Source organism: Nannospalax galili, unplaced genomic scaffold, assembly GCF_000622305.1.
Source record: "Nannospalax galili isolate Female #2095 unplaced genomic scaffold, S.galili_v1.0 scaffold799, whole genome shotgun sequence".
Classification (NCBI taxonomy): domain Eukaryota; kingdom Metazoa; phylum Chordata; class Mammalia; order Rodentia; family Spalacidae; genus Nannospalax; species Nannospalax galili.
Genome location: NW_008343085.1, coordinates 48,420 through 61,195, shown reverse-complemented (window position 1 = coordinate 61,195; position 12,776 = coordinate 48,420). Strand labels below are relative to the sequence as shown.

Sequence of the window (12,776 nt, the reverse complement as noted above, 5' to 3'; positions counted from 1 at the left end):
CTGGGATTTGAACCTGGGTCTTCTGTAAGAACAACCAGTGTTCTTAACTGCTGAGCCATCTCTCCAGCCCGTAAAATTTTTTTTATTTACTTTTTTTTTTTTTGGTCTTTTTGAGACAGGGTCTCCTTGTAGCCAGAGCTGGCCTGGAACTCACAGAGATCTGCCCGCCTCTCCCTCCCAAGTGCTGGAATTAAAGTTATTTACCTATTTTATTTTATATGTAAGAATGTTATGCCTGCTTGTGTAAGTGCACCCATGTCATGCAGTGCCCCCAGAGGACAGAAGAGGGCACCAGATCCCCTGGAACTGGAGTTACAGACAGTTGTTAGTTGCTCTGGGTGGTCTTCTGCAAGAATAATCAGTGCTCCTAAGCACTGAGGCATCTCTCTAGCCCCTCAAAACTCTTTAAAAAAAATTTTTTTTTTAGGCAGAATCTCCCTGTGGCTCCAGCTGGCCGGGAACTCACTATGTAGACCAGGCTGGCCTTGAACTCACAGAGATCTGCCTGCCTCTGCCTCCCTAGTGCTGGGATTAAAGGTGTATGCCACCATGCTGGGCAGCCCCTCAAAACAGCTTAGGCCTGGATTTGAGGCCACAGTGCTACTCACCAGAAGCTGTAGGATATCATCAGGAACATTCAGCAAATTGTCACACACGGCCCTAGCTCCTGAGTGGGAGAAGATCACAGGAGCCCGAGACACTTCCAGGATCCGCTTCGCCAAGGTATCTGAGGCATGGGACAAGTCTATCATCATGCCCAGGCGGTTCATTTCTTCCACTACTTTCTGCAGACACAATTGAGTTTGGGGAGAGAACAGAGGGTGTCATGGAACAAAGGTGTGTGCACATATCTGTAGGGAACAGGTGGGGTAGGGTATGGAATAAAAGTCCTCACCTCACCGAAGCTTGTCAACCCACTGATGTTGGTGTAGAATTGGTGTCTGAATTTGGTGGAACTCTCTGCCCTGTAGGACAGGCAGGAGAAAGCAATTTAGCTGGCCATAGTCTGGCTATCAGTGATCGGGAGGAGGGGGGCTCTGTTTATTTATCCATCCCATATCCAGAACAGATGAGGACCAGGGCTAGCTACTTTCTGAAAGTATAAGAGACCTTCCAGGACTTCAGCATTTCCCAGTGGACCACTTTATGACCATTATGGTCAGGCCCGCTCTAGGGAGGGCAGTTTCCCTACCACATTGTCGCCATTCCACCCTGGCCAGGCACTGCCCTCACCAGGGTGTGCTGCAGGTGAAGGTGAGTGTCAAGTAGCGCACTCCCAGCAGGTAGAAACTTCGAAGCACAGAGAGGCTGGTGTCCAGTGAGTGGCCGCCCTCTACGCCGATGAGGCAGGCCAGCTTCTGAGTGCTGTCCAGACCTAGAAAAGGGTGAGGAGTCAGGTGACCAGAGCCCAAGGACAGAACCACTGAAGTGAATCCCAGACTATTTTTCCATCCACCAGCTCACCTTGAGCTGAGGTCACAAGCTTCAACTCAGGGTAAGCAGCACACATGCGGTGAATGAGGTCAATCTGTTCCAGGGCAAGCTTCACAGCGTCGTGGTCCTGGGTTTGGCATGGAATGTGGGCTGACCAGAACTGGGGGTAGATTCATAGGTCCACTATGAGGGTGGTCTCCAACTCCCTAGGTTCGCCTGCCACTCCTGCCTCACCGCCCACAGTCCACATTTGAGTCAGTGACTCCTCATGGTACCCTTACAACTATTAATCTTGCAATGAACAAACTGAACTCATGACACATTACCTCCTGTTTGACCATATCCTGTGTAAATGCCCCAAACAAGGTTCCCATAGTCTTTGTGGTTCCAGCAAACCCCACACTCACAAGCGGTTTCCTATGCATTTCCATAGAACCTGAGCACTCATACAGCCCACCTCTCTTGGCCTCCAAGGTCCCCATGGCTCCCTAGTACACACATGATGGTGCACTGCATGTACCTAGTCACTCAGAGCCTGGCCTACCCAGGTTTCTGTGTCCCCCAACATTCCTAACAGCCATTCTGGTACTGTAGATCCTGTGTTACCTGGGCACCCACAAGACCATCTCTAAGCCTATCCAGGCTGGTCTGGCCATGGCTGAAATTGCGCAGATTCACATCCTCCAGCTTGCTCTGGAAAAGTTCCATCAGGATCTGAGGCAGGTCATTATGGCTGGGGTGAGAATTGAGACCATGGCCTCTAGGTCAGGAAGAGAGTATCAGCTTGGGCCTCCCTCACCTCACCAGGCCCCCTTGTCACACTAATATATGGACCCTTGATACACAGTTGGAAGGGGGTTCCATCAGCAGTGGGGCAAAATGGGGGACGGGGCAAAAGTGGGGGGCACCTACGGGTGAGACAAGAGAGAGGGATCCGGGGAAGGGGTGAAGCGGCCTCCTCAGTGGCCCAGGGGTAAGCTCAATCCTTATCACCCCCACGCCACAGTCACGCACCCGTCCACAAGTGGGAAGTCTCGCATCAGGGTCCGCACCCGCTCTCGCAGGTGGGGGTCACTGGGAGTGCCGCGGGTGGCGGCATTGGGAATACCAGGAGTGGTCAGGTTGCTGGGGGTGCTCTGAGTGATGTGGGTACAGTCTACCCACGGAGACACCAGCAGCAGCAGCAACAGCGCCACAAGCTGCTGGGACAGCGAATCCAGCCGGGGACACAGCGCGCGGTGAGCAAGGCCCACGGGTGGCATGTTGTGCGGGGTGATGTTCACAAGAGCCTGAGAAGAACAGGCAGGGCGCTGGCCGAGAAGGATGGGGGATAGGACCGTCCAGCCCAGACCTAGGACCCAAGTCACGGCCTCGCCTGGAAGGGCTTCCAGTCACACCACTCTGCAACGGACGCCCTGGAATCTTCCACGCCTCAAAGCGCAGTCGCTAGAGGGCACCACCGTCCTTCCGCTCTCCAAAGATGAGGGCGCCCCCTTAGGCCTGGCGGGCCTCTGCTCACAGCACGCATCTAGCCTTAGCTCCTACCTGACACTAGCTGAATGGATCAGCAATGGAAGGAGCCTACTGGGGAACTCACAGGCAGGAGCCCAGGAATCATCCTAATCTTACCCCTAGCTGGGCATATATATGGGTTTAGCTGCCCACATGTGCCCTGCCGTCAAAGGAGGCAAATATTCTAAGCTGGCCTGGAACTCCTGACCTCAAGTCATTCTTACCCAGGGGTCTAGGGAAGAGTGGAGGTTAGAGGTGTTGGTTACCACTGATGGACAGAAGATTCCCTAGTTGGGTGTGTAATCCCAGCAGTGGGGAGGCTAAGACAGGAGGACTTCGAGTTTGAAGCCAGCCTGGGCTATATAGCAATACCCTGCATCGGGGGGAGGAGTGGGGGGAGAGAGAAAGAAACCAGGCTCACACTTGGGAGTCTGAGATTTGAAGATTACAGAGAATTCAAGGCCAGCCTGGGCTACATAGTAAATTCCAGGTTCGCCTGACTATAGAGTAAGACTGTCTCAACCCAACAAACAAACCAAAAAAAGTATAATTCTCTTTTGAGAAATCCTCATCTGCAGTTGAGTATGTACTGTATTTTCCTAAGCATCCCCTCTCTCTCCTTTAACACCTCTTCCTGGATATATATTAAAATTGTTTCTTAATAAATTCCTACTTTATTCAAAAAGAAAATGAAGGTTGGCAAGATGACTGGGAGGGCAAAAATACTTGCCTTGCAAGCCTAATAACCTGAGTTTGAGCCTCAAAATCCACGTTATAAAAACAAAAGCAAAAGAAACAAAACAACAACAACAAAAAACACAGCTTGGCATGGTGGCACACACCTTTAATCCCAGCTCTTGGGAGGCAGAAGGAGGTAAATCTCTGTGAGATCAAGGTCAGCCTGGTCTACAAAGCACGCGTTCCAAGCCGCCAGGGGCTAAAGGGAGATCATCTCAACTCCTTCCCTCCCAAAAAAAGCCAGATGCTGTAATCTCAACTCTCACAAAGGAAAATGGGAAGCAGACATAGGAGAATCTCTGGAAAACTCTCAGGCTAGCTAGCATGGAGTATTTAGCACAGCAGCAGAAACAAGAGAGTCTGCCTCAGCAAGGTGGAAGGTAAGAACTGCCTCTCAAGAGTTGTCCTCTCACATGCTGATGAGGATGTGGCGAAAGAGGAACTTTTATCCATGCTGCAGGGAGGACAAACTGGTGCAACCACTATGGACATCAGTGTGGAAAAGCTAAAACTTGCGGCAGGTGTGGCAGCACACACATTTAGTTCCAGGAGGCAGAGGCAGGTGGATCTCTGAGTTCAAGACCAGCCTAATCTACATAGTGAGTTCCAGAGTTCCAGGCCTGATAGGGCTATGAGACCTTGTCTCAAAAAATGAAACAAAACAAAATAAAATAACAAAACAAAAAACCAAAGCCTCATTTCTATTGACTAGCTTTCATAGTGCTGGAAGGTGCTATACATGCTACCTGAAAGAGAAAATTAATCATTAACCTCACCCAGCTGTCAATCCTACAAGCTATAACATTTGGCCACTGGTGCAATAGTGGCACAAATGTTATGGGTGTAACCAGGCACTTTCTAACTGGATTTAAGGCCTGCTTCACAGGATATGGAAGGTATCTGACATTGATTTCTTTTTTTTTTTTTTTGGTCTTTTTTTGAGACAGGGTCTTTCTGTAGCTCCAACTGGCCTGGAGCTCACTATGTAGACCAGGCTGGCCTTGAACCCACAGGGATCCACCTGCCTGCCTCTGTCTCCCCAGTGCTGGGATTAAAGGCATGTGCCACCATGCCTGGCCCTATCTGACCTTGATATCAGACTTAGGAAACTGAGGCTAGACCGGTTACAGGTCATAGGGGAGAGCTTAATACTACTATTCTGGGGCTGGAGAGATGACTCAGTGGTTGTCCTCTGATCTACATACACAAAAAATAAATAGTAAATCATGATTACTAAGTAATTGCTTCTTAACTCCAGGTGGAGCTGCCTCATCTCTGCTGAATGATGTTGGGGCTAGAACTCTTGAAATTGCATTGCTTAGATTCCTTGCCAACAGGTCGCTTACACTAGAGAGAGAGAGACTGGCAGAAGGAGGAAAGAGGGACGGACGTCTTTCCTGTTGCTCCTATTCCTCTCATCACCATCAGTAGAGGCAGTTGGTTTCCACTTGCCAGTTTCTTTTGGTGTAACAGACCAGCCTTGGCACCCTCATTCAGAACATCTCCACCTGAAGGGCAGGATTGGAGCCTCATAAGATGGATGTGGTGGCACACTCCTGAAATCCTAATACTCAGGAGGTTGAGGCAGGATGATTGCCACAAGTCTGAGGACAGCTAGGCTACATAGCAAGGCTGTTTCCAAAAAGGACAAAGACAAAATAATATTTTTAAATTAATTTATATATATTTTAAATATTTTGTCCGGGAACTCATTATGTAGACCAGGCTGGCCTTGAACTCACCAAGATCCACCTGCCTCTGCCTCCCAAGTGCTGGGATTAAAGGCGTGTGCCACCAAACCCGGCTTATTTATTAATTTTTATTTTTTATTTTCTGTGTATGTGTGTATTGCCTGTATGTAGGTAAGTGCACCTGAGTCGTGCAATGCCCACAGAGGACAGAAACAGCCGTCGGATGCCCTGGAACTGGAGTTACAGACAGTTGTTAGCTTCCATATGGGTGCTGGGATTTGAACCTGGGTCTTCTGCAAGAATAGCCAATGTTCTTAACCGCTGAGCCATCTCTCCAGCCTCCTATATTATTTTTTATTTAATGTGAATGAGTGCATTGCTTGCATATACCTATGTACACTTGTGTTGTGCAATGCCTGTGGAGGTCAGAAGAGGGCATCAGATCCCCTTGAACTGGAGTTAGGATGGTTATTACCTGTCATGTAGGTGCTGGGACTCAAACCTCTGCTCTCTGAAAGAGCAGCCAGTGTTCTCAACTGTTGAGCCATCTCTCCTGTCCCCCGAAATTTAAAATAATAATGAAAAACAAACAAATCAACAAGAGAATATTGGAACCCCAGCATCACCCCCTTCTCTAAGTTTTTAGTTTCTACTAGCATGTCACCTTCTTTGTTCCTGTACTTTGGGGAGGGGCAGGTAGCTTCCTGAAATATCATTTTAGTTTACTTCAATGTCACCTTTGTGCCTTTCCAATACCTATATAACCAATCCTCCCCATTTTTATTATTATTATTATTGTTATTTTGGTCTTTTTGAGACAGGGTCTCCCTGTAGCCCCAGCTGTCCTGGAACTCACTATGTAGACCAGGCTGCCCTTGACCTCACCAAGATCCGCCTGCCTCTGCCTCTCAAGTGCTGGGATTAAAGGCGTGTGCCACCACGCCTGGCTTATTTTATTATTTTTAAATAATTAATTTATCATTATTATTTTATCTCTATAAGTGTTTTGCCTGCATGTATGTAAGTATACCTATGTTGTACAATGCCTATGGGGGTCAGAAGAGGGTATCAGATCGCCTGGAACTGGAGTTAAGGACAGTTGTTGACCTCCATGGTGGGTATTGGGATTTGAACCCAGTGCCTCTGCAAAAGCAGTCACTACCCTTAATGCTGAGCCATCTGTCCAGCCCTCTTTTTATTTATTTACTTATTTATTATATTATTATTATTATTTTTTGGTCTTTTTGAGACAGGGTCTCCCTGTAGCCCCAGCTGTCCTGGAACTCACTATGTAGACCAGGCTGGCCTTGAACTCAGAGATCTGCCTGCCTCTGCCTCCCGAGTGCTGGGATTAAAGTCATGCGCCACCACACCGGCTTTATTATTTTTATTTTTATGTATATGAGTGTATTGCCTGCATGTGTATAAGTGCACTTGTGTCGTGCAATGCCCTCAGAGTCAGACAAGGGTGTTGGATTCCCCTGGAACTGGAGTTATGGACAGTTGTTAGCCACCATGTGGGTTCTGGAAATAGAACAGCAGGTAAGAGCAGCGGGTGCTCTTAACCACTGAGACAACTCTCCAGTCCCCAAGTCCCTATCTTAAATATATATATATATATATATTTTAAATTAATTTGTGTGTGTGTATGTACATTATTGTGCCATGGTACTCATGTAGAGTTCAGATGACACCTTTCAGGAGTTGGTTTGCTCCTTTGACCATATGGAATTGAACTCTGGTCGTCAAGCTTGGAGGCAAGCACCTTTACCAGCTGAGCCATCTCACTGACTCTATTATTTATTTGTATTTTTGAGACAGGGTGTTACTATGTAGCCCTGGCTGGCCTGGAACTCACATGTAGACCAGGGTGGTCTCAAACTTACAGGGAACCTACTGTCTTTGCCTCCCAAGTGCTGGGATTAAAAGCATGTGCCACCACACTTGGTGTTCCTCCATTTTTAAATACTAAGAGCAATCTCTCTTTTCTTAAATGGACTCCAACTGACATTTGTCTTGGAAGGATTTGAAAGATTTAGGCTAATTCACTATTACTGCATGCCTCCAAAAGAAGACAAGAAGGCAGAACAGGTGAAATGAATAGAAAGCACTATTAATCTGTAATTCCAGATCACTGGAGGTGGAGGCAGGAGAATCATGAGTTCAAGGTCATGGAAGCTAACCACTGTCTGTAACTCTAGTTCCAGGGGACCAAACATCTTTTTCTGGCCTCCACAGGTATTGCATGACACAGGTGCACTTATATACATGCAGGCAAAACTCTCACACATTAATAAAAATAAATTAAAACTTATAAAATAGAGATTCCCCTGCACCCACACAAATACAACGAAACATTTGTAGGACAAAGGCCTGGAAATACACAGCTCATTTACTTATCTTTTGAAAAAAAAATTAAAAATTATATTTATTGGTGTGGGCGTGGGTGTGGGTGTGGGTGTGGGGACGTTCTGAGACAGGGTCCCTGTAGCCCTAGTTGGCCTGGAACTTAACTTCATAGACCAGGCTGACCTTGATTTCACAGACCCACGTGCCTCTGCCTCCCGACTGCTGGGATTAAAGGTGTGCGCCACCACGCCTGGCAAAAATTTTTATTTTATATGTTAAAGTATATTACTTGCATATATGTAAGTGCGCCACTGTCATGCAATGCCCATGGAGGTCAGAAGAGGGCGTTGGATTCCCCTGGAACTGGAGTTACAGACAGTTGTTAGCCTCCATGTGGGTGCTGGGAACTGAATCCAGATTCTCTGCAAGAGCAGCTAGTGCTCTTAACAGCTGAACCATCTCTCTAGCGCCTTAGATTTTATGTGTATGAGTGTTTTGCCTGTATTTATCGAGGTGCACCACGTGCATGCAATGCCATTGGAGGACAAAAGAGGGGTGCTAGGAATGGAACCTACTTCCTCTGCAAAAGCAGCCAGTCCCGTTAGCTCCTGAGCCATCTCTCCAGTCCCACATATGTAGTTCTAAAAGCTTTCTGTAGCTGACTATAATGATGCATGCCTGAAGTACCAAGGTACTCAAGAGGCTGAGGCAAGGGGATTGCTTAAGCCACAGTTGTAGGACAGGCTGGGTAATACACAGATACCCTATCTCTAAATACACATGTAAATAACAACTTCCCACAATTGTGAGTTTATAGGAAAAATTAGGAGCAGAGGAACATGTTAAATGACACCATAGGATATAATTAGCAAACTCAAAAACATGGAAAATGCCAAGGACTGTTATTTTTAAATTTTTATTATTTTAATTTTTTATTATTTTTAATTATATTATTATTTTATTATTTTAATTTTTAATTATTTTTAAATTTTATGTGCATGAGTGTATTGGCTACATGTGTGTAAGTGTACCCATGTCATGCAATGCCCACAAAGGTCAGAAGAAAGTGTTGGATTCCCCTGGAACTGGAATTAGAGACAGTTGTTAGCTGCCATGTGGGTGCTGAAAACTGGACTTGGGTCCTTGGCAAGAGCAGCCAGTACTCAACCGCTAAGCCATCTCTCCAGTTCCAGTATTTTTATTTTCAACAAATAAATTGCAAGGAAATAAAAAGAGAAAACTACCTACAGGTGAAGCCATGACAATGGCATGTGATAGGGAATGTCTTTTCTACACTAAATTTCAGATAATCAATTGTGAAAATCGAGCAATCATGGAAATTTGAATATGATAGTTTAGGTTAATAAAGATGTTTTGTCAAGCCTGGCATGGAGACACACACTTGTAATCCCTGCCCCAGGGAAACTGAGAATTGCAGCAAGTTTGAGGCCAGCCTAGGATTCATAGCAAGTATCATGTCAGTCTGGCCCAGAGAAGGAGACTCTTCCTTTTTTTTTCTTCCTTTGGTCTTTTTGAGATAGGGTCTCTCTGTAGCCCCAGCTGACCTGGAACTCACTATGTAGACCAGGCTGGTCTTGAACTCACAGAGATCTGCCTGCCTCTGCCTCCCGAGTGCTGGGATTAAAGGAGTGCTCCACCATGCCCAGCGAGACTCTTCTTTTTTAAAACTTTATGTGTATGAGTGCATTGCCTGCATGTATGTAAGTGCACCCGTATCATGTAATGACCGAGGAGGCCAGAAGAGGGCATTGGATCCCCTGCCATGTGGATGCTGGGAGCTGAACCCAGGTCCTCTATAAGAGCAGCCAGTGCTCTTAATGCTGAGCCATCTCTCCAGTCCCCAGATAGAGACTTAAACAAAAACAGCCAGGTGTGGTAATGCAGGCCTTTAATCCCAGAACTAGGGAGGCAGAGGCAGGCGGATCTCTGTGAGTTTGAGGCCACCCTGGTCTACATAGTGAGTTCCAGGACAGCTGGAGCTACAGGGAGACCCTGTTTCAAAAAAAGACTGGAAAAAAAAAAAAAAAAAGCAGCCAAGCATGGTGGTGCATGCCTTTAATCACTAGGGAGGCAGAGGCAGGCAAATCTCTGTGAGTTCAAGTTCAGCCTGGTCTATATAGCGAGTTCCAGGCCAGCTGGGGTATAGGGAGACCATTCAAAAAAAAAAAAAAAAAAAAAAAAAAAAAAAAGTCACATTTACTTATTTGTGTGGGAGCAAAGTGGCGGGATGAGGGGTTGCGGGGGTGGGGATAAGGGACATCTTTGCCACAGTGTGCTTGTGAAAGTCAGAGAACAACTTGCAGGAGTTGGTTCCCGGCTTCTACCATTTGGATCTTGGGACAGAACTTAGGTCTTCAGGCTTGGTGACAAGTACCTTTACCCACTAAGCAGACTCTTAGGGTTTGTTTGTTTGTTTGTTTTTGTTTGGTTTTGTATGTAGTCCTGGCTGGCCTGGAACTTTCTGTGGAAACCAGGCTAGCCTCAAACTCACAGAAATCTGTCTGGCTCTGCTACCACCTGCTGGGATTAAAGGTCCACACCATCACACCCAGTTTAGTTTTGTTTTTTGAGAAGGGTCTTACTATGTAACCCAGGCTGGCCTCACACTCTTGATCCTTCTACATTTTTAAAAAATTATTATCTTTAGTCGGGCTTGGTAGCGCACACCTTTAATCCCAGCACTTGGGAGGCAGAGGCTGGTGGATCTTTGTGAGTTTGAGGCCAGCCTGGTCTACATAGTGAGTTCCAGGATAGCTGTGGCTACAGAGAGACCCTGTCTCAAAAAGACACACACACACAAATTATTATCTTTATTTGTGTGTGTGTGTGTGTGTGTGTGTATGTGTGTGTAGTGTACACTTTCATGTCCTGGCATGCTTGTGGAAGTCAAAGGACAGTGTTCTGGAATTGCTTCTGTCCTTCCACCATCCTAGGGATTGAACTCAGGTCTTTAGGTTTGAAAGCAAGAAATTTACTCACTGAGCCATCTTGCTAGTCCCTGCCCTTGGGTCACTTTCTTTTCTTCTTCTTCTTCTTCTTCTTCTTCTTCTTCTTCTTCTTCTTCTTCTTCTTCTTCTTCTTCTTCTTCTTCTTCTTCTTCTTCTTCTTTTTCAGTGCCTAGAAATTTTACGGGTGGGATGAGCTGAATCTTTGTAGAAGTGATTTTAAAGCCATAGGCCTCAAGGGAGCATATTAATTGATCCCTGAGGTCTGATAAAGGTAGCAGGGGTTCATATCAGGCAAGGATGTCATCCATGTAATGGTAAACATGGAGTCCCTTTTTTAATATGGTTTTGTTTTTGTTTTGTCTTTTTGAGACAGGGTCTTCTTGTAGCCCCAGCTGTCCTGGAACTCTCTGTGTAGACCAGGATGGCCTTGAACTCAGAGATTCGCCTGGCTCTGCCTCCCAACTGCTGGGATTAAAGGCGTGCGCCACCACACCCAGCTTTCTTCTTTTTAAATATTTTATTTATTATTTTTATGCACCCGTGTCATGCAATGCCAGGGAGGACAGAAGAGGCTGTTAGATCCCCTGGAACTGGAGTTATGGACAGTTGTTAGCTGCTGTGTAGGTACTAGGATGCGAACCTGGGTCTTCTGCAAGAACAGCCAGTGTTCTTAGCTGCTGAGCCATCTCTCCAGCCTTCCCTGTGTCATTTTCTAAGTGCTGGTATTATAGCTGTATGCCATCAGACCTGGCACCTCTTAATTATTTTGGTTTTTTCTTTTTGTTGCTTTGAGACAGGGTCTAATGTAGCACAGGCTGGCCTTAAACTAGATATGAAGCCAAGAATGACCTTGAACTTCTAATCCTGCCTCCATCTTCCAAATGAAAGAATTTGAAGAGTGTGCTCCCCACAGTTCATGTGGTTCTGGGATGGAACCAGGGCTTCATGTATGCCAGGTGAACACTCTATAAACTGAGCTACATCCCCGACCCACCTCTTAGGTTTTCTTGAGACTTGTTTGTTTGTTTGAGACAGGGTCTCCCTGTAACTTCAACTGGCCTGGAACTCACTATGTAGACCAGACTGGCCTTGATCTCATAGAGATCCACTTGCCTCTGTGCTGGGATTAAAAGCATGAGCTAACACTCCCAGCTTTTCTTGAGACTTTAATTATAAAAAGATAAGGAGCCGGGAGTGGTGGCATATGCCTGTAGTCCCAGCACTTGAGAGGCAGAGGCAGAGGCAGACGAATCTCTGTGAGTTCAAGACCAGCTGGGGCTACAGGGAGACACTGTTTCAAAAAGACCAAAAATAAATAAATACATAAATAAATAAATAAATAAATAAATAAATAAAAAGATGAGGATTCAGCACTTGGGAGGCAGAGGCAGGCAGATCTCTATGAGTTTAAGGCCAGCCTGGTCTACGTAGTGAGTTCCAGGATAGCTGACTACAGTAAAAAAAAAAAAAAAAAAAAAAAAAAAAAAAAAAAGATGAGGATTCTGTGAATTTATTCTTGGGATGAAACAAAGAACAAAGTCTAGAAAAGCCTATTAGCTTTTATTTCTGCCAACTGTAAGTCCTCTACACCTGTCCTGATCTCACATATCCTTCAGGCCCATTTCCAAGGACCTTCCCCCGTCCTCTGGTCCACCTGAATTTCTGTCTCTCCAACTATTGCTTAGAGTCATGGAGGTACAATCTAGCCATCTCAGATTAATCTTCACTCTGACCAATCTCAGAATTTTGGTTTCTTGTGCCCTCCTGTGGTCACTGGGGCTGTGCCCACCCAGAGATGCTCCACAGAGTGTAGCTACTTAAGTAGGATATTGGAAGGTGGGCAGGTGGGAGAGCCCTGGCAGGGTTCCTCTTTGCCTTTACCCCACTTTCTTCCCTAAACACCAAGGCCCTGACTAACACCTATCCCTCAAGTCATAGGTTCCATAAGTGACCTCACTAGAGAGTGATAACATCACAGTCCCCAGTTTCCATGGTAGTGTAACTACAGAAACTTGGATTCCTTGGATAAACTTTCCTATCTTTTCTCTTCGAGATACAATTTTGTTTAGTTGTCTGAGAGAGA

General features: G+C 46.1%; 1 protein-coding gene across 1 annotated transcript in view; it reads right to left on the bottom strand.

The window, feature by feature from the left end:
* The window catches only part of Dpep3 (dipeptidase 3), a 5,311-nt gene extending 2,479 nt beyond the window's left edge, over nucleotides 1-2,832 (bottom strand). Inside the window, exons 1-6 of the mRNA XM_008839127.2 lie at nucleotides 2,449-2,832; nucleotides 2,041-2,167; nucleotides 1,465-1,594; nucleotides 1,234-1,375; nucleotides 896-965; nucleotides 609-785 (exon numbers count right to left, since the gene is read on the bottom strand). Of these exons, the coding sequence (XP_008837349.1) occupies nucleotides 609-785; nucleotides 896-965; nucleotides 1,234-1,375; nucleotides 1,465-1,594; nucleotides 2,041-2,167; nucleotides 2,449-2,696 (894 nt within the window). The 5' untranslated portion in view covers nucleotides 2,697-2,832. The remainder of the gene's footprint in view (nucleotides 1-608; nucleotides 786-895; nucleotides 966-1,233; nucleotides 1,376-1,464; nucleotides 1,595-2,040; nucleotides 2,168-2,448) is intronic.
* Between the last annotated feature and the right edge of the window lie 9,944 nt (nucleotides 2,833-12,776).